General features: G+C 38.5%; 1 protein-coding gene across 2 annotated transcripts in view; it reads left to right on the top strand.

The window, feature by feature from the left end:
• The window catches only part of LOC126281191 (uncharacterized), a 236,605-nt gene that overhangs the window by 43,963 nt on the left and 165,486 nt on the right, over positions 1-27,156 (top strand). For both annotated transcript variants that reach the window (XM_049979903.1, XM_049979911.1), the window contains exons 7-8: positions 8,759-9,002; positions 22,109-22,411. In XM_049979903.1, coding sequence (XP_049835860.1) covers positions 8,759-9,002; positions 22,109-22,411 — 547 coding nt within the window. The remainder of the gene's footprint in view (positions 1-8,758; positions 9,003-22,108; positions 22,412-27,156) is intronic.

Raw genomic sequence — 27,156 nt, 5'->3', positions numbered from 1 at the left:
TGGACCTCCAGAATCCGTTCCAGATATGTTCTGTTGGCCATATTGCTGATGATATTTTGTGGATATTATCATCTGCAATAAATTCATCCGTTATAATATGCCAAAGGGGTAAGAAATATCATCTGTGAAGATGATGCTTGGATTGGGCCAACTACTTCGTTGCAAGGTCACTCACATGATTGCAAGATCACATTTCTTTAACTTTGAATTTTAAACATATTCCCTTAACCACCAATAAAGATATAAAGCTGCCTATGAGCACCCATCAGCATATCATCTCCCTGTGATAGGCCTCCACCATTGTTCATTTTTTCAGTCATTCAGTGTGTTATATGCATCCCATCAGGAAGGAAAACCTTCAGATGAGTCATGATATATGTTTACAAAAGACAGGAAAATCATTAAAACATAATCTGTATATTGTATTAATAGTAAACTATTATTGTAGTTCTTGTGATCTGACATCTTCCCAGCATATTTATAACTTTTGGAATTTTCCAGTGTACTTGTAGAATTCTCAGGTGTCTGACTGGGTCATGTTGTGAATTCTGTGGTGTTCGGCCAGTTTATATGGTAAATATACCACAGCATTTCAGTAAACAGACTTGAGACTTGTTGTGTCTTCAGGTGATCCGTGGTGCCTGTCATCAGGGACACTTGTAGGTGAAACAAGTGCCAGAAATACGAGCATTCTTCAAACTGTAATTCTTAATGGTGTTCATGCTTATTCAAATTAAATTTAAACCCAAGTTTGTTAGAGAGCTGCTGTTTTGAAAAGAAGCTACTGCTTCTTCAGTTACACTGAATAGTAAGTAACTGCTGTCTATCTCATATTGAAAGCATAATATTTATTATTCAAAGAAAATAGTTGCCTATATCTTTAAATATTGATTTCTGTTTGCAGTATATAATCACCTGAATGGCAGATTTACACTATTATTTGCCGTGTAATTAGCCAGAATTTTTAGTACTTTATTCTAGATATTCAGATAATGTGTAGAAAGAGTGACTCCGGAGGAGGCTTTTAATTTTTTTTTTTTCGAACTGAATGAGATTCCCAGTCTCTGTTCATGTTAAATGGAAAATTTGAGATAACTATCTCCTGACTTATTTTCTGAGCCCTCTACCAGGAGGCAAAGTCTTCATGAAAATTATTTTGTGTTTTGCCTTTTAATTACGTAGATCACAGTCCGCTGAAATTAATTTTTATTATTAAAAGCAAAAACTGTTAAGTAGCAAATGCATTGGGAAGTGAGTAAGAATTCCAGTATTCTGAGAAAGGTGAACAGTTGTGTATATGGCAAGACCAATTGCAAAGGACACCTTGGTATATAAGGGTTGTATGTAATACCAGTGAGTGAATGTGTTTGTTGAAAGAGGGTAGGTTGGTATTCCCAATTGCACAAGCAGAGTTAATAGCTTCACAGCAAATTCCTCATTTCTGGAGAATTGTTTCCACAGGTCATTGCATGGCAGATTTTTCCTGATCAGCACAAGGAGCAGTTATCCAATGTTTTCATGTGTTTTCAAGTTTCACAAATTTATCACAGGATGAAAGAGTTGTATGGAGAGCTGTGTCTTGCATGGTGCACAATATATTTTGGTGGATCAGTGCTAAGAGTGGGATGTGTAAACATCGATGACATACCACACCCTGGGGTGGCACACTTTGTGACCACCATTGCTGTGATTTTGGCTGTGGAGGAGCTCATACATACGAATTGTCAGATCTCCATACATGCCACCACTGTTGAGATCGCCACACATGCCACCACTGTTGTACTTCTAATAAGTGAAGGAACTGTGCATCACATGATCCACAAGAAGCTTTGTTATGGCAAAGTTCATGCAAAGTGGGTGTCCAAGTATTTTCCAGACTCTGAGAATGAGTGTTTACCTGACCCATTTGTTGGATTTCATTGCTCACTTTGTGAGATGCAATGAAATGTGGTGTCACCATTTTGACCCTGCCACCAAACGGATGAACATGGGATGGAGGCATCCTGGCTCCCCTGAAAGTAAGTAAGTAAGTAAGTAAGTAAGTAAGTAAGAAAGAAAGAAAGAAAGAAAGAAAGAAAGAAAGAAAGAAAGGAAGGAAGGAGGAGGAGGATGATACTATTGAACTGGATCCATCAGCAACCCAGGAGTGTGATTTCCCTAAATCGCTCCAGGCAAATGCCGGGATGGTTCCTCTGAAAGGGCACGGCCGACTTCCTTCCCTGCCCTTCCCTAATCCGATGAGACCGATGACCTCGCTGTTTGGTCTCTTCCCCCAAAAACCAACCCAGGAGTTTTTTCACTGAAGCCATTAACTCTCTTCCTGTGCGCTGATATCGGTGTATCGATGTCAGTGGCAATTATGTACAGTTGTACTGTTCCATGTGAACCGTTGTCATAATATTTTTATTAAAATTTCTTTACTTGTAACTGCATTGTCCATTTCATTTGGGCGCACCTTATACATTCCACGATATTCTTGCTGTTCACTTTTGCTAAATATACATTTCATTACTTTATGTGCATTGCCCCAGAAGATATCACCATAAGACAGCAAAGAGTGAAACTATGCAAAATAAGCCAACATTCTTGTTGTTAGATCAACATGATGCAAAGTTCTTCTAGGGGCTGAACATGCTGACTGGGTCTTTTTGACCAATTGGTCCATATGTTAATCTACTTTAACTTGTTATTCTACTAGATCTCAAGGAGTAAAATAGAAAGAAACTTCCACATGGGAAAAAATATATTAAAAACAAAGATTCCAAGACTTACCAAGCGGGAAAGCGCCGGTAGACAGGCACAATAAAATAACACACAAACACATACACAAAATTACGAGCTTTCGCAACCGGCGGTTGCTTCGTCAGGAAAGAGGGAAGGAAAAGGAAAGATGAAAGGATGTGGGTTTTAAGGGAGAGGGTAAGGAGTCATTCCAATCCCGGGAGCGGAAAGACTTACCTTAGGGGGAAAAAAGGATAGGTATATACTCTCTCTCTCTCTCTCTCTCTCTCTCTCTCTCTCTCTCTCTCTCTCTCTCTCTCTCTCACACACACACACACACACACACACACACACACACACACCCATCCATGGAGCTATCAAGTAAATTAAAATACATTCACATAATAACTGAGGGCAAAAATATATTATTAATTTTCTGATTTTATTTTATTTCCAAGTTGTTAGCAGTCAAGCATTAATCTTATTGCAGAACAATGAAGTTATTTTTGCAAGTTTGCTAAAGAAATTTGGCTTTATTAATCTTTCCGCTGAGGCAATCATTTTATTTGAAACAAAGTGTTTCATTCCACAGTATTTGCTAGTTCCAACTGTTCGCTGAATTTCAAGTGTGCTTTATCATCTTCTGCTATGTATGGCATTATGCCATAATAAAGAACCAAAAATGAGATTGTAGGGTACTGGTACTTCAAGAAAATTTACATCCCAAAAACCACACTGAAAAGCTTAATATCAGATGGGACCTACTTCATTGTGAATCTGGAAAAACACAATGTGCACTTCAAGCCAAATTATACATTTTAGTATGGTTTACGAAATTCTGATGCTCTTGGGATTATCCTCTGATGCCCTGTTTCTTTTATAGTGTAATGTAAGCTCTCTTAGTTCTTTATACATACAAACATGCGGGCTTCCTACACCACTGCAGCTATGTATGTGCAATAATGCCTGTTTTCTGGCGCTCTCTGGCAACTGGTAAATAGAAACTATTTCTAACAGTCTCCGGATAGTATTGCAAAAGGTGGTTCAAAGTAAATTTCTTTTTATGCAAGATGAATTATGTTACGTGCGGGAAAGTGGGATGAATTTCTAAATCACAGAGTATTTAAAGCGGAACACTTTGAGTACCAGCCACTTAACAAGAATTTCAAGCCCAGACATTTATCTCATAATTTTAAATTTACTGGAACATTTGTGTGATGTATCTTAAATTATAACACACGCAAAAAAGATCAATATTACATGTGAAAGCTTAGCTTCTGTTGTAGCTTGTTAATCTTAGAAACCAATATTATATGTGAAAGCTTAGCTTTTCTTGTAGCTATATTATGTATATTAATATAAACTGTTAACTTTTCCTCTTTGTGTGTTCGCGCTATAACCAGTGATCTTGCTATTGGCTGGCAATAACACGTGTTCTATGCTCTGAATATCTGCTGTCATCGGCTGGCGAGATCACGTGGCATGAGATATGATTGGCTTACAAAAGGACATCACTAGCTCGGTTTCAACGCTCTGGAAACTAATGCGCTGTGTTTGGTACAATTCGAATTAATACTTTCATAATACGAAAATATGCAGCATATTTGTTGCTGCAAATTTTAAACGGGATATCCAGGAATACTCCGGGAATTTTTTTCCTCTTCCCCGTATACACCATGTTAGTGTAACAACAAAATTATCTGTTTCCCATGGGTAGTTTACCACATCACTCTGAACATCATCAGTAAGTGGTGCAATGTCCCCTTGCTTGGATGCAGTCTTGAATTCATCGTGACATACCATTAATGAGATCATCAAGCCAGCTCTGATCCACATTGTTCCACTCTTCAATGACAACTCTGCATAAGTTGCACAGAGTATACGGGCATTATTAAAGTTCAGAAGCAGCCGACTTTAATCAATCTCATATATGTTCCATTGGATTGGTGTTGGGGAGCAGACAGGCCACTCCATTTCGGTGACCCTAGCTTGCTGAAGGAATCTGTTCACAGAAACAACACAATGAGTACTCAAGTTAACATCCATTAAGATTTTAGTGACAAGCTTCCATTATTGATTGCAGAGTTTTGTAAAATGTTAGTGATACACTCCCACTAGTGGTTGCAGAACCTCGTCTCTGTTTACATGACCCCTTATAGTGCCACCCCAGAATGTCACTGCACCACCACCTTGTTGCATGTGTGGGTGACAGTGCTGGAGATGTCCAGTACTAGCAGGTTCTCTTCAGATACATTGTGTGCAATAATCAGGCTACACATAGATCCATATTTTGTCCAGAAATGACATCTAATGCCAATCATGGGGCACCCATTCTGCATGATTTCTTGTCCACCTGTAACAGAGTCCATGATGTTGTGGCGTACATTGTGGTTGTCATGGTCATTGGGAATGGAGATTCTCATCATTCAGTCATCTTCTGACAGTTTCATGTCTTTGAGTGCCAAATTCAGTTCTGGAGCAGTTGACGCACAGTTCCCTTTGACTCAAAAGTTGTAGATATAGATCATCCTCTGCACCTGTTGAGATTGGACAGTCTGTGTGGTGTATGTCCTTAACACTGCCTGTCATTTGAAACTAATTCCGTGTCTACACCACATCACTTTCACTTTGGTGCATACGTTGAGCATCTTCCATGGCTGACAAGTGTTCTGCGTGTAATGTGATGATGTGGACGCTATCATTGATCATGCTTGCCCTCTACTGTACCACAGATGTGTCTGATGCATCCCTACTGGTGCTTTACTTTCAACTGAAATGCTGCAATCCACTTAAGTGTGGCTGATTGGTACAGGAACAGTCACAGTGTCAACACATCTGTATGGCATATTGGGATGATGCAAAAGTTTTGTTGATATTTGTATTATGGACCACTTTCTCAAACACATTTGAAAAGACTAAACTGGTCTCTCCCCACAGTGTTCCCGTGATTGTACTGGCTACCAGTTCACCTCCTGAAGAGTGTATGTTAAAACGCCTTCTACAAACTGAAGTGTGATTTATTTATCGATAGTAAATTCCTTGTTATATATGTGTTTCAATCTCAATGTTATGGACTCTATAATAGTGATGCATCTTTGCTCTGCCATGAGCAACACTGCAGATAATTGTGTTGAAGGTTTATTCAGTTTCTACTAAGCACTGAGGGAAAGATATTGTTTGTATTGTCTGTTGACCATTTTCTGTTGTACAGTCAGCATTTTCTCTCTCCTAAACTGCTACAAAAGCCTTAAAATAATGTTTTGTGGCACATCTAATGCTGAAAGCTGTTAGGACTGTGGTACATGTCTGGGTATTCTACCAGTAAAACAGTGTTCACGTACTATCTTTGTTTTATTATATTGCATACTTAACAGAGAGAATGAATAAATGAGTGAGTGAGTGAGTGAGTGAATAAGCTTACATAAAGCACAAAAAAAGTAAATAACTATGACTTGTCAGGTTAGGAGCCTCACAAGATGTGTATCATAAGTAAAGGATTTATTGCCTTAATTATTTGTATGCATGGATCAGCTTGTGTTTGCAGAGTGGTATGCACAAATTCTCCATGTATGTGTGTCATACATTCATCATACTGTTACTTGTATTTATGCAAGAATGAGTTCAAATACCTGGGAAAAATGCCACATGTGAGCTACAATCTGTTTATTAATGAGAGTACTAATTACAATCAGTTTATTAATGAGAGCACTGATCCCTCACTGATAATGAAATGTGGGTTTCTTATGTTAAAGTGGAATCCAAAATATCAATCTATGCAGTTGTGTCATCCATATTTGCGGAAACAAAAAAAAGAGTATTCATGACAAATGACTTCCTGTCTTGGGCTCTGAAGGGTATGCATTTGTTGGATCTCATGCAGTTGGGAACATTCGAATTGATATGTCAAATAAGTCCAAAATTGAAACCTGCCATTTAGAATCAACATTGTATAAAACTGAAATTTCTTGATTTAGGGCACTGCCCAGTCATGCTTCCTGAGGGAACTTTCCAGACAATTTCGTACTTCAGTTGGGAGTCTCTTGAATACCATTTGCATTGATCTCATAGATGTTTTCAACATGGTTGATTAATGCTGTACTTTTGGCTGTACAACTGAATTGTTGTTTTCATTTTATGCACAATATTTTAATGACTGGCCCAGTCACCTTCATGTGCTGCAAGGTGTTGTTAATTGTACTTGCTGCCTGGAATCAACATCTCGCTTGTATATCTGAAACCACATTATTAAACATTTGCACTACCGAGTAACTATCTTACATCAGTACTTGTCATGGAATGGTTTACTTCTTGAGATGTTGGACAATTGAACATTGAATGACTTAAGTCCTGGGGTGGTTGAAATAGCAGGTAATGGGGTTAAACACAATGTTTTATACACTTATAGATAAAGTGATAGTAAATCCACAACAAAGGGATATGTATTATTACCATTTGTACCAAGTAGGCAAATGAATATACAGAGAGAATTATAATGCTATTATGAATAGACTATCTTAAGCTGAAATGGCATAAGAGTACTCTGACAACTGTGTTTCAAAGCCTCGGATAAAAGCATTGGTTACTGGTTGGAGGCCGTGAAATCAGCTTGCAGAGTGATCTAGTTTTTCTTTCCCTGTTCATCATGTTTTTCCAAGTGACTGTGACTGTGTGTGGCTTAGCTGCTTGATTTGCTCTCTATACAGCACAGTTGGGTGTTTGTGTAATAATTGGCACACATTATAAAAAATTAAACAAGTTCTGTCCCTGGGTTTATTATTATTATTATTATTATTATTATTATTATTATTCCAGTTTGGCCAACTCAAGACCACTGGTGGAAAAGCTGATTCATGACGTAGAATCCCCCTACCTGCTGTTGTTTTCCTTTTCCTTCTGTCCTTTTCTCTCCTCTGTTCTTTAGAGTTTTTTTCTGAAATCTTTGAATTTTTGTACCTTTTCCCTGACTTCATGTCTGTCATTTCATTCCCATCCAGCGCACAGGTCGCCCAATGTGGCGTTGCATGTAATGTAGTAAGATGTGCACCGTAAGGGTCCTCCCCGCCAATGACATTAAACGCCCATTTCCATTTTCATGTCTGTTTCCTAGGTCTTTGTCTGTTGTTCCATTTAAGAAATCTATATTTGATCACTTTCTCCTTTTTTGAAAGTGTCAGTTATAATTAAAAATATTTCTTAACTTATATAACCATGAAAAATTGGATTTTTTACTAATTATGAGTAGAAGTTGAATACTTATTTTTGTAAGCCTGTGGCTGTAAAATGTAATCTTTCACTTCTCATTGTAGCTGTTATAATCTCAGTTTTTTTCCATACATGTCCTTGTTGCATCTCAATTTCATACTTTGAATGCAAAATCATTCAAATTATTATGCTTTCCTTCTTCTGCAAGTAATTTAACTGTTTGGCTGTGTTTATGGTCTTGCATTCTGAGCAATAAAGTCACCTGGTTTTAATCACCACATTGTAATGCCTCAATTTCTTGTTGATAGGTAAGGATTTTTTAAAATAGTGTGTGATTACTGTTAAGTAAAATGCCACTTTCATTTTTCTGGCTATGGTTTTGTTTGCTGCTTTGCCCAGAGCATTTGGCTGGATTATTTCACCCAAGTATTTAAATTCACAAATTCCATTTATTTTCCAGATTTTGATTCCATGTATTTTGGTGCACCTTTAAAATTGGTCATGGATATGGTTTCTTTCAAACGAAATTTATAATCCAATTTTTCTCCTACCTCTTGAAGAAAGTTTGTCTATTTTGATGCATCGTATAGGTTCACTGCTAAGATTGATGAATCACCAGGAAGAGCTGAGCAGTCGATTTCAAGGTTATCTCTCTTTCTTCCAACTTTCACTTTATTTATTTCCTCTTCTATTATTTTTCTCCATTCCCATACTCATAACTATTTAGACAGTCCATCCCCTTGCCTCACATATTGGCATTAATCTGATGGCCAATTCTGTGGGCACAGTTGATACATGTGTGTATTGAAAAACTTTTTTTTTTCTTTTTCTGTAGCTGCTGCAACAAGCACTTTTGGAGAATAAGCAGTTGCATGAAAAAATAGCAGAGAATATTAACAGAGTTATGAGGATACCCAGTGATGGCCTTTCAGAATCTCAGCTTCCAGTAGCACCTCCCCCGGAAAGCATGCCAGTACCATGTGATGGCATGATGAATGAACTGGATCAAGCTATTAAGACCATTGTACATCAAACTGAACAAGACCCTCTGTTTGAAAGTTTTCTTGAAGAAATACTAGGTGAGTCCTGCCATTGTGTTCAATTTATTGCAAATTTCCAAATAATTCGTGTTGTCAGCCATGTACACTACTGGCCATTAAAATTGCTACATCACAAAGATGATGTGCTACAGACGCGAAATTTAACCGACAGGAAGAAGATGCTGTGATATGCAAATGATTAGCTTTTCAGAGCATTCACAGAAGTTGGCGCTGGTGGCGACACCTACAGCGTGTTGACATGAGGAAAGTTTCCAACTGAATTCTCATACACAAACAGCAGTTGACTGGCGTTTCCTGGTGAAATGTTGTTGTGATGCCTCGCGTAAGGAGGACAAATGCGTACCACCACGTTTCCAACTTTGGTAAAGGTTTGATTGTAGCCTATCGCGATTGTGGTTTATCGTATCGCGACATTGCTGCTCTCATTGGTCGAAATCCAATGACTGTTAGCAGAATATGGAATCGGTGGGTTCAGTATGGTAATACGGAATGCCGTGCTGGATCCCAACGGCCTCGTATCACTAGAAGTCGAGATGACAGGCATCTTATCCGCATGGCTGTAACGGATAGTGCAGCCACGTCTCGATCCCTGAGTCAACAGATGGGGACGTTTGAAACACAACAACCATCTGCACGAACAGTTCGACGACGATTGAAGCAGCATGGACTATCAGCTTGAAGACCATGGCTGCAGTTACCCTTGACGCTGCGTTACAGACAGGGACGCCTGCGATGGTGTTCTCAACGACGAACCTGGGTGCACGAATGGTAAAACGTAATTTTTTGGGTGAATCCAGGGTATGTTTACAGCATCATGATGCTCGCATCCGCGTTTGGCGACATCGCGGTGAACGGACATTGGAAGCGTGTATTCGTCATCGCCACCTGGTGTGATGGTATGGGGTGCCATTGGTTACACCTCTTGTTCGGATTGATGGCACTTTGAATGGTGGACGTTACATTTCAGATGTGTTACGACTCGTGACTGTACCCTTCATTCGATCCGTGCGAAAACCTACATTTCAGCAGGATAATGCACGACTGCATGTTGCAAGTCCTCTACAGACCTTTCTAGATACAGAAAAGGTTTGACTGCTGTCCTGGCCAGCACATTCTCCAGATCTCTCACAATTGAAAACGTCTGGTCAATGGTGGGCGAGCAACTGGCTCGTTACAATATGCCAGTCACTACTCTTGATGAACTGTGGTATTGTGTTGAAGCTGCATGAGCAGCTGTACCTGAACACGCCATCCAAGCTCTGTTTGACTCAATTCCCAAGTGTATCAAGGCCTTTATTATGGCCAGAGGTGGTTGTTCTGGGCACTGATTTCTCAGGATCTATGCATCCAAATTGCGTGAAAATGTAATCACATGTCAGTTCTAGTATAATATATTTGTCCAATGAATACCCGTTTATCATCTGCGTTTCTTCTTGGTGTAGCAATTTTAATGGCCAGCAGTGTAATTATGTCTGAAAATGAAAAAAAAAGCTGTAAAATGGCAAGAATTTAATTATTTTATTGTGCTATAACAAACAAATTATGTATCTTTATTGCCTCTTGTCTCTGTGACACGAGAAACCATGAACTTTGGTATGAGTAGTTAGTTGCATGTTCTGTAGATTATATTTGTAAAGAGACATTATTACATGGTACATACCATTTGTACTTCAGCTATATGAATTCACTAAGAAGTATTTATGTGTGACTAAACTGTGGTCAATTTGTTCTGTTACTTTCTTTAATAACTGTTTTTTGGCATAGTGGTTATCGAAGCAAGACAGTTTTAATTTGGATTTAAGACCAATTTCAATGGGCAGTGTTACTATATAATGACAGTGTGTTTATTTTATTTTCTATAAGTGCATGTATTAATATTGTGTGTGTGTGTGTTTTTGTGTCTGTGTCTGTCTGTCTGTTTTTACATGCACACACATGAATTGTGTTGTTTTATATTGAAACATATTGTATTATTACCTGTTTCTCCAAAAAGATTATTACTGTGTTTCTCCAAAAAGGACTTGCTTTTCATATGAATAACGGTTGGCACATGTCTGAAACAAGAAAATTCAGTGGAGGGACTGATTTCTATACTGAAACATCGTAAAAATTACAGATTATTCATCAATACTCTTTCAGAAACTTCAAATTACTCAATTAATGAAGAAATAAAAAATTTGAGAACTTGTTTTGAATCATCCCTCTATTGTGTTTTTAGTTTGATTTGTAAAGTTGCTCTGATTATTTGAAATTCAGTTGATCTGTCAAATAATGTCTTGAGAATTTAGATTTATTTTATTTTTCATACAAATTTATCTTATAAATGTGTACAGTTTGTATAAATAATTTAATTGGATTAAAAAAAATTAAGCAGTGGCGGAACACACACATAAAAGGAGGTTACAATTAGGCAAGTTTTTGGAGCCAGTAGCTCCTTCTTCAAGCAGAAGGGCAAGGAAGAGGGATGCAGGAAAACGACTGGAAAGATTTTGGAAAAGGGTAGGTTTCGAAAAAGTCACCCAGAACTGCAGGTCAGGGAAGACTTACTGGATGGAAAGAGATAGAAAGATTGATTGTTGGGGACTGTGCTGGACAAGATTTGAAAACCTGAGAGCTTAAAGGTGGTAGACAGGGTAAATAACAGGACAGAGATTACTGCTTAAACATTGTGCACGAGTTAATAAGAGTGAAAAGCTAAGTGCATTGCACATAACAGAGAGGTGGGAGGGTGCTGCGAAAAATAGACAAGGTAAGAAAATGAAAGATTTAGAAAACTAAAATGGAGTAAAAGGAGTAGTTACTGTGATGAAGTGCTGAGACGAAAGAAATTAATGTACATGAAGGCTAGGTCCCACCTGTGGAGTTCTGAGAAACTGGTGTATGGAGGAAGAGTCCAGATGGTGTGTGTGTGAAACAGGCACCGAGGTCACAACTGTCATGTTTTAGAGCATGCTCTGCAGCAGGATTGCCAGTATACACCATCTGTCTATGGCTAGAGGTCTGTGCGGATAAGAAAAGTGCTATCTGCATCCGCACCGCATCCGCATCCACAGCAATTAATCCGCATCCGCAAGTTCCTTATCCACATCCGCATATATTTAAGTTTTGAATGAGTAATTAATAGTAATAGACAGTAGTACTTAGAATTATCGTATGTAATGACATAGTTATTGTCAGGGTGCCATTTCTGCGACAACTTAACTACTTTTGACTTCTTAAGTCAGAGGAAATGCTCTATACCTACTGTAAAGTAGACCATTCCAAACAGAAAAGCATTGGCACTCCAGAGCACACACACATTTGCTATGACGCACATTGCCACTTGGTCACTACAAAGCGCTAACTGAAGGCAGTGGAAAATTGCAACAGGCACCTGTCTGGTAGACAGTGCGCAGGTTTGCCACCCAGAGAGCACTTCAAAGGCCACACAAAAGACACGGTCGCGGAAACGGATTAGGGGCGGGTCTCTTGGGTACAGCTACGTCGGTCATATCCAGGGGCTTAAGACAACAGACATCTGCTCTACCCGGACCGTGCAAGATTCCGAGAATGTCAACAGACCTGAAATTTTCAACTAACATTGCAACATACGTACTGGGCAGATGCCTTGCTCATTATCCGCAGATGACCCGCGGATATCCGTGCTGGTCGCGATTTTATCCGCCAGGTAACAAATACCACGGGTATCCGCATCCGCGCAGACCTGTACCTATGGCCATTCATCCTAACTGATGATTTGGTGGTAGTCATGCTAGTGTAAAATACATAATGAGATTTTCACTCTGCAGCGGATTGTGTGCCGATATGAAACTTCCTGACAGGTTAAAACTGTGTGCTGGACCGAGACTTGAATTCGGGACCTTGGCCTTTTGCGGGCATGTGCTCTACTGACTGAGTTACCCCAGCACAACTCACGACCCGTCCTCATAGCTTTAATTGTGCCAGTACCTCAATTTTACATAACAGCTGGTATATAATGTGTCATTTTACAGGTGTGATAGTGTATGTTTTGCCAGTTACAGCTCTTGAATAGGAGATGGTAGAAGGGTGCATAGTGCAAGTCTTGCGGTGGGGACAGACACAGGTTTAGGAGCCATAGGGCAGCAAGACGGGTGCAGAAGGAGCATAAGGTCTGACAAGAATATTTGGAGATTAGGAAGACGGCGCAAAGTTTTTCTAGGTGTGGTGGGTAAAATCTCAGAATGGGTCTCATTTCAGGGCATTACTTTAGAAAGTCATGGCCTTGTCAAAGTATCTGATTAATACATTTCAGACCAGGATAATAATGAGTGACCAGTGGTGTGCTCCGAAGGTGTTTTTTGGTGGGATCATCAGTACCAGGATTGGATGTGGTGGCCCAGAAAATCTGCTTTTGTACTAGGCTGGTGGGGTAATTATGACCATTGAAGGCTGAGGTGAGAATTGTGGTGTATTGCTGTAAAGAGTCTGCATCTGAAGAAAAATGTTAACCTCAAATGCCAACTCTGTATGGCAGGGAATGTTTGACATGGAAAGGAATGCAACTGTCGCACTGTAAGTACCATTGTTTATTAGTAGATTTGAACATATAACACGTCAGCCACAGTTGCAAATAGAAATCAATCTTTACTTAGGTTTCAGCCAAAATAGTTTGGTCTTCTCCAGAAGCTATTGACACTAAACTATTGTGTGCCAAAGTTTGGCCATGTCAAGTATAAAACTATAGCACTGTAGTACCCAGTCATAAATCTACATTACTTAGCTGAGGAGAAACAGCAGGGCCCACTGCGCGGATGAGGTCAATATGGCGTAAGAGCTGCCCTGGAACTAATCACAGCATGCAGCTATGTACCGAGCACCGCTGATGGTCATGTGTTGCGTGCGTGGAAATATAGATGCTTAACAATAGCTTCCTTTACGTTAGGGGTTGGATTAATATACGCATTAAAACTTAATGGCGTCATATGTAACCAAACTTGCTTCTGAAGAGAAAGAGAACCCTATAAATGGCTTTGGAGCCTGTAAGAAAAACTAGCTATATCTGGCAAAATTATTGCTCAGTTTTGAATATGTTAGTATTTGACTAAAGAAAGTGGAGTCAGGTGTTGGCGACCGCAAAGGCAACGTAACATCAGGGCCAGTGAAGCAAAGGTCGAAAACTTTCTCAATTGTAGCTGGTCATTAAGTAGGTTTTCTGTATCGTGCAACAGGTGTTTCAAGATTTGCAACTCCTAAATGATGTCAATCATAGTGCCTTTAACCTCTTAATTTAATAGCTCTGTGTTATTTGGTGGATTAGGAGCATGGGCCAGTTGAACAACGTGCTCGGCAAAAGTCGAGCCATGCGTGCTATCACCACTTTTCGTGGGTATATGTTTTTTATATCTAGCTGAGAGGGCTCTCCCTGTCTGGCTGATGTAATAACTCGGGCAATCACTACAAGTGATTTTGTACACTCCAGAACAAGATAATTTGTCATTAGTATTAACGAGTGGACCAAGTTCTTTTTGAGGCTGTTATTCATAGAATATGCCATCTTAAAGCCGTGACTCTTTAAGAGTCATCCTATTTTATAAGATTCTTTGCCTATGAAGGGAATAGAAATGAAGCTAGTGGAGTTATCCTCTGGTGCGACACCTAGTGTAGATGAGGTCACAGTTTTTTTTTATCTGTTTTCTTGTTAAAGGGCTGTCTCTCAATTTCTGGTTTATAAACATTATTATAGGTGATAACTTCTAGGGTTTGTAACTCATTCTCCATTGCGTCTGCTGACAGAGGAATGGTGAACGCTTGATGTATGCAAGAATGGCAGAAGGCCATTTTGTGGGCTTGGGGGTGTGTAGAGTTGGCTGGAATGATATTATCGGAAAATGTATTTTTCCGAAAAATCTTAAACATAATACGGTTGTTCTCTATTGCCAAATTTAGGTCTAAATAGTTCAAAGATCTATTGGGAGATTCATTTTCCAGCGTAAAGTTATCTTCTCGTGGAGTTTGTTAAAAGTTGTGAAAATTTGGTCTATATCTTCTTGAGAGCCATTAATTATGAAGAGTAAGTTGTCTACATACGTGCTGTAATGTAAACACTGTCCGGCCTTTTACATCAGCAGGATGTCTGCTTGTGTCTGTGTATGTGCGGATGGATATGTGTGTGTGTGTGCGAGTGTACACCTGTCCTTTTTTTCCCCTAAGGGAAGTCTTTCCGCTCCCGGGATTGGAATGACTCCTTACCCTCTCCCTTAAAACCCACATCCTTTCATTTTTCCCTCTCCTTCCCTCTTTCCTGACGAAGCAACTGCCAGTTGCGAAAGCTCGTAATTCTGTGTGTGTGTTTGTGTGTTTTGTTCATGTGCCTGTCTGCCGGCGCTTTCCCGCTTGGTAAGTCTTGGAATCTTTGTTTTTAATATATTTTTATGGTGTTAGTTACACTCAGGCTTTCCAGAGTTTGTCATTCGCCTCCTTTCTTTGACAACTACTCCTAGTTTACCACTTAATGGATAAAGGGAATGATGACCTTGCAGTTCAGTCCCTTTCACCAAACCAACCAACCAACCGAAAATAACAGTAGCAACAACAAGAAGGTAAAATAGCATTGGCGAACAAAACAGATCTGTCGGACATATGCAAACACGTCTGATTCCTGGACAAACTTCACTGTGCGTGGTGTTAAATGGCTGTCTGTTGTGGCTCCACCTCGACAATAGTGCATTTTCAATGCATGGTTGCTTGGAAAATTTCATTTGATTCGACTTCCAATTCCACTACCTTGCATACAAAATTTTCAACATTCCAGACATTGGACAAGGTGATGAATCTCTTATGTAAGGCCCCTAACTTATGAGTCTTTTCCCCATGTCTGACTGTAATAAAATGATTTTCTTCCAGATATCTTGGATTCGTCTCATTCACAACAGTAAGAATATGGTTATTTCCTCCCCATAAAATGAAGTGATAGAGAAATAGTATCTGTTTTGCAGTGCGGAATCAGGAATTCTACAATAAGAGTTCCACTATAATATCATTTGAGTATTTCATTCGAGCATGAATACAACACAAAACTTATTCAGTAGCTATGTTAATTTTTGTTGCTAACTTTTTACACCGCAAGATTTTCATTACGTTACTAATCTTTTAAAATTTGTGGAAGATGTCCAGAATCATCCACAAATGCTTTTATTTTATTATCGTAAAGGTTTTGAGGCCACTGTTCCTATCTTCATGTAGCTTCTTTGTTTCTTATGTAACGACAGTATACATGGTGTGTTGTTTTGTCTTGTGCTGTGTCAGAAATATTTGTTTTTTAATTTAAAGTTTGCAGATTTTTGAACGATTTAAATAAATTGAAAAATGGTTGTGTATGCTACGTATGTGATGTTAAACCATGTCTCATTAACTTCTTCATTTTTCTGATAATTAACATCGTGTCACATGTGTACCATAGACTAGTTTTTTAATCAATCTAAGCCAGCCAGTTAGAAGTGGCACCATCTGTTTTGATACTTCTCCCACAGCACAGCAGCAGATAACATGTTACTTAAGACATGCACTGTATGTATGTATATCCATGTATGTATACCAAGTATACGATGAGTGAGCGGATTAAGGACAAAAAGACCCACCGTAGTTTAATAACAAAATTCGGCAAATGTCGAGGAAGTAGAGATTGTTGCATTCTCTGTAGAAGATCTTGCTGAGAACGTGAAAAAATTCTGGTACTATGTAAAATGCTAAGTGGGTTGAAGGCTTCTATCTGGTTACTTATCGAACAGTCATATATGGCGGCAGAAGACAGAAAAAGAGCTAAAGAAATACATTTAGGGGGATCGTACAAACATACCAGCGTTGGACTTGTCATACAGACTCCCTTATGGAGGAAATAATAATAGGTGTCCTAGAAGGAGAGAAGCAACTGAAAGAATTGAAACATATAAGTTTCCAGGTGCAGATAAAATCCCAATTCAGTTTTAGTGAGTATTCTGCAGCATTGACCTTTTACTCACCTTACATTTATTGTGAATCTCTCACTCAGTGCAAACTCACAAGATAACTGGAAATAAAGTGCAAGTGACTCCTGTGTATAAGAAGGTAAAAGAACTGACCTGCAAAATTACAGACCAAAATCCTTAACATTGGTTTACTGCATAATTTGGAGCATATTCTGAGTTTGAATATAATAAATTTCGTTGAGACAGAAAACCTTCTGTCCACAAAATAACATCGCTCATGTGAAACTCAGCTTGCCTTTTACTTGTATAATGCCCTGTGAATCATGTATGAAGGGCAGCAGACAGATTCCATATTCCTAGATTTTTGGAAAGCATTGACATAGTGACCCATTACAGATAGTTAACATAGGTTCAAGCATACAGAGTACAATCCCAGATGTGTGCATGGCTCAAAGTCCTCTTAAGTAAAAGAATCCAGTACACTGTCCTCAACAGCAAGTGTTCATCAGAGGCAAGGGTATCATCAGGGGTGCCCAAGGGAATTGTGATATGTTCGCTTTTTTTCTTTGTGTTCATAAGTGATCTGGCAGACAGAATGAACAGCAATGTGTGGCTGTTTGCTGATGACACTGTCGTGTATGGGAAGGTGGCAGTTGTTATAAGATTGTATACCTGGGCCGGTGAAACTTGTCACTTGACAGCTCGCTTGTAGTTGGTTGTACTGTGATTGTGAGGTTGCAATTGCTGCCACAGCATATGCCCACAACTCCGAAGTATGTTTTGTAGATGTAAGCTACAATCAATGTTTATACGTAAGTGCAACAGAGTAGGTACTTTTTCTAACAATGGAGAGAAGGACGACGGAGACTAACCATTTGATAGTATATGAAACTTGTAAATAAAAACACCCTATGTTTATGACAGTATCTGTGAAAAGTTGTTCCGAATTGTTACCATAACAGCTGCATGTAAAACGTTGTGTAATAATGTAAACCTAAACATACCAAAGAACACACTATCCACACCCATAGAGAGAAATGAAGCAATACACGCTTAGCCTACCTGATTGCAGAGAGAAAGAATTAATTCTGTATACATTTACATTCACCAATTTACGATGTAAATGGCGCAATTCTATGCTGTTCTCCTTCACTATCATCAGAAACGGTGCCAAAGTTGTTGTCTTTGCCGCCATCATCATCATCGTCATCGTCATCATCATTAAGAGAAATCATTAATTGTTCATTTTCATGTACTATGTCATCTATAGCCTGTACTTCTCTTATGAGTTTAGCAACATGGTCTACTTTTTTCCTCCATGAGGTAGCATCTACAGTAGTAAGACCTTCATGTACCAGTCTTTCCACTTCTGTTATAATAAAAGTCTTGTTGTTACTTCTAATGTACACCTTGACTTCACTTGAAGCCGGTAACATGGCATCGATGCTGGAACTGGCTTTTGTTCGGTGCTGTTATTGTTCAGAAGATGCAGCGCCTCGCGTTCCTCACCTATTTGTCAGTGGTATTGCCAACTTTATGGCGCTTGGGGTGTGACCTTGAAGTGTCATGTTTCAGTGTTTAGAAGGATACAAGATGACTTATACAGAATTTCTGCATGGTGTGATAAATGGGAGCTAGCTCTAAATGCAGAACAGTGTAAGTTAATGCAGGTGAGCAGGAAAAAAATCCTGTGTAGTTTGAATACAGCATTAATAGTTTGCTGCTTGACACAGCCACAATGATTAAATATCTGGGTGTAATGTTACAAAGCAATATGAAATGGAATATGCATATTAGGACAGTAATAGGCAAAGTGAATGGCTGACCATTCATGAGTGGTTGGTGTCCCCACCAGGTTGGATAAAATTTGTAGGTAGGCTGCTAGATTTGTTACTGGTAAGTTTGATCAACACATGGGCACTATGGAGAACTCAATGGCAATTCCTGGAGGGAAGACAATTTTCTTTTTGTGCAACGCTATTGGAAAAATTTAGAGATCTGGCATTTGAAGCTGACTATAGAATGGTTCTAGTGCGCAAATCTACATTTCGTCCAAAGACCACAAAGATAAGATGAGAGAGATTAGTGCTTCTACAGAGGCATACAGGCAGTTTTTTTTCTCTTGCTCTGTCTATGAATGGAACAGGAAAGGAAATGACGAGTAGTGGTACTAAGTATCCGTTGCCCTACTGTGGCTTGTGGAATATGTATGTAGATGTATACATCTGTGGATGAGCATTGTTGGGAACCAGTTATCATAATATAATGTTTCAAAAGCATTTGTGGCTGTTTGCAGTCTTCTCCAGTAATCTATAATTGAGTAACAGCCATGGAGTTTACTGAGATCTTTAAATTATAAGTGATCATTATTGTATCAGTCGTACTCCTATGTTCTTTTGTGCAATGGTTAATTAAACTCTCTAAATTTTTATACAATTATAACACAGTATGTTTGAAATGGCAATTTGAAGCCCATATTTTCAATCATACAGATGCTTTTTATGCGGATGCTATTGTGAAAAGTTTCAAGAACCAACTGTAAGTATTGTGTCTAGGAATATACAAAAAATTCCTACATGTTGATTCTATTGGAATTGTAAAGACAAGATTAGACTAAAATTTGTTGTTATCTAATATTATTGTAGACTGCACTTCATATTATTGTCAGTTAATTTGAATCCCACACTCCCTCATTGTAACTTCATTAATGTTATGGTAATAAGTACTCTGATACTTATTTCACATTAATATGACTGTATAGAATATTTCTATAGTAGCATCTTCGAAAATAGTCCAAGACTCAAACTTAAGAGACTTTGAAACACTGGGTGATCAACCAAATGGGGAATATTGTAAAATATTCAGGAAAGTCATACATAACCTTTGCAAAACAGATCCTAAATTTTAAGACATCTTATAAAACATTAAAGACAGTCCTATGGTCATAATATGTTCTTATTATAAAAATGCTTGTGATTCAATAAGGAAGGCATACACTTTGTGGTATAGTAGAGATTTGACCAAAGAAACATTGACAAACCTCATTAAACCTTAAATTCCTAGACTAAGTGTCTAGATATTTTGATATTAAAACTGGAGTAAGACAAGGCAGCAGACTTTCTTCCACATTGTACATTCTTGTACTGGAAGAGCAAATCACAACTTGAGAAAATAAAGTGAAAGGCATAACCTTGGGCAGATTCATTTGTATTGCTTGCCCATGACACTTTTCCTTCACCTCTAATGTTTCTGGCTATGTCTCAGCATATTCATTGGGCTTCACTTTATTTGTCTGTCGAACAAAGATTTTTGGACTTGTGGTCAGTGTATTCAGAAAGTGTTAACAAAATATATGCCTTAATTGCACATGCTACTCCCACTCTTCTGCCACACAGCTGTCAGTGCAGAACTATTTGGCATTTACAAATGGTATGGATTTCTCTAAAGTACTCTGCTTTGTATGGAACAAATTTTTTTAATGACTAATATTAAATGATGGGGTTTGGGTTATTTTGTTCTTTTAAAGGGTGTTTAACTATTGCTACATTTTCTTCTTAATTTGTACTGTCAACTTTTCTATATTAATTACATTTTCATTTATTACTGGTTTGTTGTAAGTGATTATGAAAAATGTGCCTGTGTTCTGACTGAAATGAGATGGGCTTCCCGGGTGTTGAGAGTGTGAGAGGTGCTTGTAATTTACAGAATGAATCTTTCACATTGCAACTAAATGTGCACTTTTTTGAAACTTTATGGCAAATGAAAACTGTGCCCAACTATCCCAGCACCTGCCAGCAAGTTACAAAATGGGGTACTTTATACTGCAGTGTTATTAATCCTGGAAACAATCCCCCAGACTGTTGCTAACCCATTTCTCCACAATATATTTTGTTGTGGGACTGTGAGATCCACAAGATATGCAAGAGGATTTTTGTGAATTTTCAAAACAGATCACACTCAACTGTAAGGTGAAATATTAATTCAGGAGGAAATAATTCACAAACTGTTTCTAAGCCACTTATCCATTGTACCCTTTCTCCTGCAAGTACTAGTTCAGTGAGGTGTGCAGGAAATCTTCTAAGGAGTGTGTGAAGAGGATGAGACTGGAAGATTGAAATTCTTAGAAGTGCCCATCCAGTCACTGTGTTGAAGACTCATTATGGAGTCAATATACACATTAACAGGGAGAAATAGCTGATTCAATGCCAAACTACAAATACAAAAATCTGTAATTTAATCTTGTCAGACCAAGGATATTAATTATCTGTATTGCATCATTCACCTTCGGGGATGATTTCTTAATGTGAAAAATGTTGACATGCTCCGTGGGTCGGAGCATGTGTTAAACGGCAGATCCTATAGTAAGTGGCTCGGTAAATCAGTTCAGAGCTCAAGGGAAGACAAGGGTGTACTACCTGCAAAAGGACTGTCCCTAATAAATCACTGAGGTGTTCGAACCTAGCTTCAGGAGACAATCCCCTAGGCTGCTTCACTAAACAATTTCCACACTGTGATTCTTGAGTTTCTCCTGGCGTATTTGATAATCAAAATATCCACGGGTGTACCTCCGGTCTATAGTGTCCAACGGGCACAATATTTCGGCGATCAAACATGTCGCCATCATCAGGTGAACTGACGGACTGAGCTCCTGATGATGGCGACATGTTTGATCGCCGAAATATTGTGCCCCTTGGACACTATAGACCGGCAGTACACCCGTGGATATTTTGATTAATTTCCACACTGTATCCCTACTTCCGGGACTGCTAACCCTGTGAGGTATACAGGTCGTCATCTGTATAGTTTGGAAGGCAGAAGAGAGGCACTAGTGGAAATAAATCTGTAACTACAGATCACCAGTCATGCCTGGATAGCTTAGTTGGTAGAGCATATGTCCATGAAATTTGAAGGTTCTGGGTTTGAGAGTGGGATTGGCAGATAGTCTTAATGTGCTGCGAAGTTTCAGATTAGTGCACACACTCTGCTGCTCAGGGAAAATTCATTCTGCTATAATCTGTTTGTTCAGATGAACATGAATTGGCCTAGGTTACTATCCTTGGGGGGGGGGGGGGGGGGAGCAAGAGAGAGAGAGAGAGAGAGAGAGAGAGAGAGAGAGAGAGAGAGAGACTGCTGCTTCTTCAGCTGCTACTAAAAATGGAAGTCACACTATTGGAAGTATTTTTTTTTTTTTTCTGTTAGGTCCTATTGAGGAGGAAGTCAGCTCAAGTCCAGCAGCTGGTGACTGCGAGAGCGACACAGAGGAGACTGGGAGCGGCAGCCCCCACCCCCGTGAGGCGGCAGCAGAAGAGGAGAGCCTGAACACGCCACGGACTTCCCACTCCGTGGATGAGGAGTCGACCCCTGCCCCAGGAGAGGTGCCGCTAAAGCAGAGGCTTCGCAGTGCACGTAACCGCATCTCAGATGGCTCATTGCCCACTCCGTCTACCCCCTCTGCACACGGAAATCTTAGCTTGAGATTGGCTGCTGAGAGTCCTGAAAATGGTAAGTAGGAAAGACCATCTTCTGTTTATCAGAGCTACATTGCCACACAAACATGGACAGTGCTGGAATACTATTGAACAAGGAGCTGCAGTATGTAAAGTGACTGCATTTACTTTCAGGAGAAGGATTCAAATCACAATCCAGACATCCAGATTTAGGTTTCCTGAATTTTCTCTGAATTACGTATGGCTAACAACTTATTCATTCCTATGAAAAATTCCTGAGCTGATTTTGTGTTCTATCCTACTCCAATCCAAGTTTGTAGTTTGTCACTAGTTTCTCAAGATCAGAAGGTTAGTTAGTTACAAGTTCCATAGATCATTTGAGTGATTCTTCTTTCGAAATGATGTGGAATGAGTCAGTTTACAGTATATGTCTACATGCTTAGTATTAACATTAATGAACACATTATTTTGTTTATCCTACTCGTGCAGCTACACTTGAAAACACAGTATCACATTTGTGTCAGAGAAAAAATAACTGCAGAAAGACACTTCTTACATCATTACAGAACTTACATTTCAAAGGTTTATTAGGCTTATCAAGCATCTGAAGGACTAGCATAAGGTACTGCAAGTGTGTGTTCACATGAGTTTGTTGTTCAAGTAAGACACGTATTTAATCTCCACCCCATCAAAGGGAGAGCTTGTCACGAACTAACTCATCTCATGTGCTCTGACTAGTGACACATTTAGGAGAACAAGGTTATTGAATGTTTTAGACAGGAGTAAAAGCAGCAGTGTGTGATAAGAAGCAAGATGAGCACTTAATGTTTGCATACAAGTTGAGGAACCATACCAAATTATAGCATTTTATCTCTGTCTATTCCCATTTTTTATGGCAATTCAGAGTCCGGAAGTTTTGTTGTTTTAAATGTGTTTCTTTTTATTAGGTTGCTTTATTGTCTGTCTGTATGGTACAAATTTTGCAGTTGATTTTTTTTTTAAACTAACTTTCTGAGAACTGGATGACAATGGAATAATAGAATCGTCTTCCTCAGATTGGAAGCTCCTCGTGACGCTTTTCCGCATGTGCAACTTAAGTTTTTGGTTGTTTTGAAATCTGTTTTATGCAAAACGTAAGACAGATTTCAAGAAAACCCAAATGCAACAATAACTCACTTTCTTTTCTTCTGATGTATGGCAGAAGGTGCTTGGTGTTTGTGTACCACTGCCATTTCCCCCATTTTTAATGTTACAGTTGCGAATGGTTCACGGGTAAAACAATCTTTGGTAAGCCTCCATGTGAGCTCAGATCTCTTAGGAGGAAGCAATATATTGGTTGGATTCAGGTGGAGAGAAACTGCAATAAACCTCAAACTTACCCCATGTCTCTGTTATAATCTCAGCAAAATGTTTGAAATTGATTGAAAAATTCACATATGCAAGACTAAAAGGCAGAAAATAATTATTTGGATAAAAAACAGTTTTTAATATACCATGTTTTTAAATAGGACTGGAAAGTGGAAAATAATTTCTCCTACCTTCAGATAGTTTCCTAAACCTGTACAGGTAGTCTTGAAAATACGTGATTATGAATTTTTGATAACTATGAAAATATTTGTAAGATTCATAACGGAAAATGTGGGACGCATGCAGTACATTATCGATATGTGAATAATTCACCTTGTTACTATTATCTGTTGCAAGCACTCCACATTTTATGTGATAAATTTTACAAGTATTTTCATTGTTAAAAGTACAAAATCACACATTTTCAGGACTATATGTATGGGGTTCAGAATCCGTATGAGTGTAGGAAAAATTATTTCATATTTCTAGTCTGAGTAAAAAATGTGGTATATTAAAAATTGATTTTCATTTAAATGATTACTAACTTTGTGATGGTACAAAATTACACTTGCTGTTATTTTGAAAATAAATTACTTTCTTTTGTCACCCAAACATTGTGAAATTTAGACATTGTATACTGTATGGTATAAGTATTGTAAAACAAAATACCTTATCCCATTATGTAAAACCAAGGTATGAGATATTTTTCCTGCAATTCTTATATTATAAAGACAACTTCTAATTGTACATTGTTTGAATGATAAATAAAAAAATAGTAGCTCATTTTTAAAATATTAGCAAACATGTTATCACAATATTAAAAATGACCAAACTTCCAAACTTATAAGTGCCATAAAATGAAAATGGCGGGAGATAAAATGTCAACATTTGTCATGGTTACTTATTTGCATATGTGCGGATGGATATGTGTGTGTGTGTGTGCGAGTGTACACCTGTCCTTTTTTTCCCCTAAGGGAAGTCTTTCCGCTCCCGGGATTGGAATGACTCCTTACCCTCTCCCTTAAAACCCACATCCTTTCATTTTTCCCTCTCCTTCCCTCTTTCCTGACGAAGCAACTGCCAGTTGCGAAAGCTCGTAATTCTGTGTGTGTGTTTGTGTGTTTTGTTCATGTGCCTGTCTGCCGGCGCTTTCCCGCTTGGTAAGTCTTGGAATCTTTGTTTTTAATATATGTTTGTGTAAACGTATTTATAAATCACCAAATTATTTTTAATGAAGGTAAAAAGTTAATTATAGCTTAGATACTGTATAGTAACAACATCATGAAACATTGGAAATGTTCTTCAGCCTATATAAGTGAAACATACTGTAATAAGAACATATAGTCTGCCAATGCTGGGGTGACAACAGTAGAAATCATGTGCTTTTGAGGTGAAGAACTTGTTTAGCCCTATTCAGAGTGCATTTTCATCCTGAAGGGAAGTTCCTTGATGGTTGTTCAATAGAGAGTGGAAAAATGTGAAAATTTGAGGGTGCAAGATTAGGTGAAATAAGGTAGGTAAGGAATGACTTCCCAACCCAGTTCCTGCATTGTGTTTTTTGTCAGTCTAGCAGAATGCCGGCTGGCATCGTCACGAAGTAGCAATACTTGTCACAGTCTTGCTGGTCATTGTTCTTGGATTCCATCTGCAAGACATCTCCATTGTTGAGAATATATGTCAACAATGATGATTACACCTTGGGGAAGCAATTCATGGTGCACTGCACCATCACTGTTCCACCAGATGTATAACATTATCTTTTATGGATGCATGCAGATCTTTGTTTGGGCTCAACCATTCCTTTCTTTCCCTTTGTTAGCATAAAGACACTATTTCCCATCACCAGTAGCAACACAATTTAGGAATGGTCAAAATTGTTCATAAGCCAGTTGCTGATGAGCAAGCTTAGATGCACGTACGGCCATCTGATGGTTTTTGTGATTTTGGCTTAGAGCATGCGGTACCCGTACACCCAATTTTTGAGCATTCCGCATTGCATGCAAATGTCACACGATGGTGGAATGACCACAGTTCATCACATTTGCCAGTTCTCAAGTACACTTATGTGTTGCATCATTGTCAATAAATGCATTTAAACTATCTTCATTAAACCCCCAAGGTCTTTCTGAACCTTGGGAGTCACTAATGTCAAAGCAATCCTCCTTAAAACGGGAGAAAGATTTTCTTGCCATGCTCTATCCAATGGTGTTATCCTGATACATGGCACAAATGTTTCTGGCTGTCTCCGCTGATGTAACCACGCTGTTGAACTCAAACAGCAGAATATGTCAGAAATGTTCAGATTTCTCCACTTGGTACTCAATTTTCTAGTGTCCACAGCCCCATTCACTATCTCCAAATGATGAAATGTTAATATGTAAACTCAAATAACAACAATGAACTACAAATAAAAAATGGTAATTGATAAATAAACCCATAGTGGCTAGAATACCAAAATGCAAAACAAAACGCTACAAACTTATGCACCAACATAATAACTTCTGACTACAGTGTGACAGTCAAAGTTACTTTGAAATTATTTATGCAGTAGTTCAACTGCAAGGCGAATATACTTGTAACAACTCACAAAAAACATATTTGTAATCACAGAAAGGGATCCAAAATACATGATTATTATTTTCATGAAAAAAAAAAAAATGCACTCAGTAAACGTCTGCATAGTAACACTTTTTTGTGTACATGAGCCAGTCACATCTCAGTCCAGTCATTGCATTGTTGCCACTTCCACTTTGGCATGTCTCATCTTGTTGTTTGTTCATGCGGATCCATTGCTCGAATGTCTTTCCACATTTGATGCATTCGAGTCTTGTAAACTTACACCTCCTTTTCCTCCAACGACACCATCTTGTTTTTAAAATTAGTGCTGTTGTTTATTCTACATTGTCTATATTTTCTGCAAACAGATTCGTATAACTTGTACAACCAGTCTAATTGCACCGAAAACCATTTCACACACAAATTCTGTTAGTAATTTCCTATAGTTAAAAGACTGGTTAAAACATTTCTTGTATTGTATGTTACAGTGAAAATATTTTCATAAATTTATTTTATCTTTGTTTGGGTTTGTAGATGGATTATATCATTGGTCCTCTTTGAAGAACAACTTCTACTCAATTAAAAGAAAAAAAATGCAGATGACTATGTAGGTCAAAATAACTCATTAATCATCAACAAAAATAAAGAATTTTTGAAAATATAATGTAATTCGACAGATACAAAATCGAGTTGCCAAGCGGTGGCAGGAGAACACGTGTAAAGGTATTTAAATTCACAAGCTTCTGAGCTAGTGGGGTTGAAGACGGGTGAAGAAAAAGAACTGGTGAGGTTTAGGAAATGGGGAGAGTTTGGGAAAGGTGCCCAGAACCCGGGGTTAGGGGAGGTTTATCGGATGGCATGTGAAGGAAAGTATCATCACATTTATATATATTATCC

This window comes from Schistocerca gregaria, chromosome 1 (genome assembly GCF_023897955.1).
Source record: "Schistocerca gregaria isolate iqSchGreg1 chromosome 1, iqSchGreg1.2, whole genome shotgun sequence".
Lineage (NCBI taxonomy): Eukaryota > Metazoa > Arthropoda > Insecta > Orthoptera > Acrididae > Schistocerca > Schistocerca gregaria.
The sequence above is the reverse complement of the archived record's forward strand: the minus strand, read 5'-3'. Positions and strand labels throughout refer to the sequence as shown.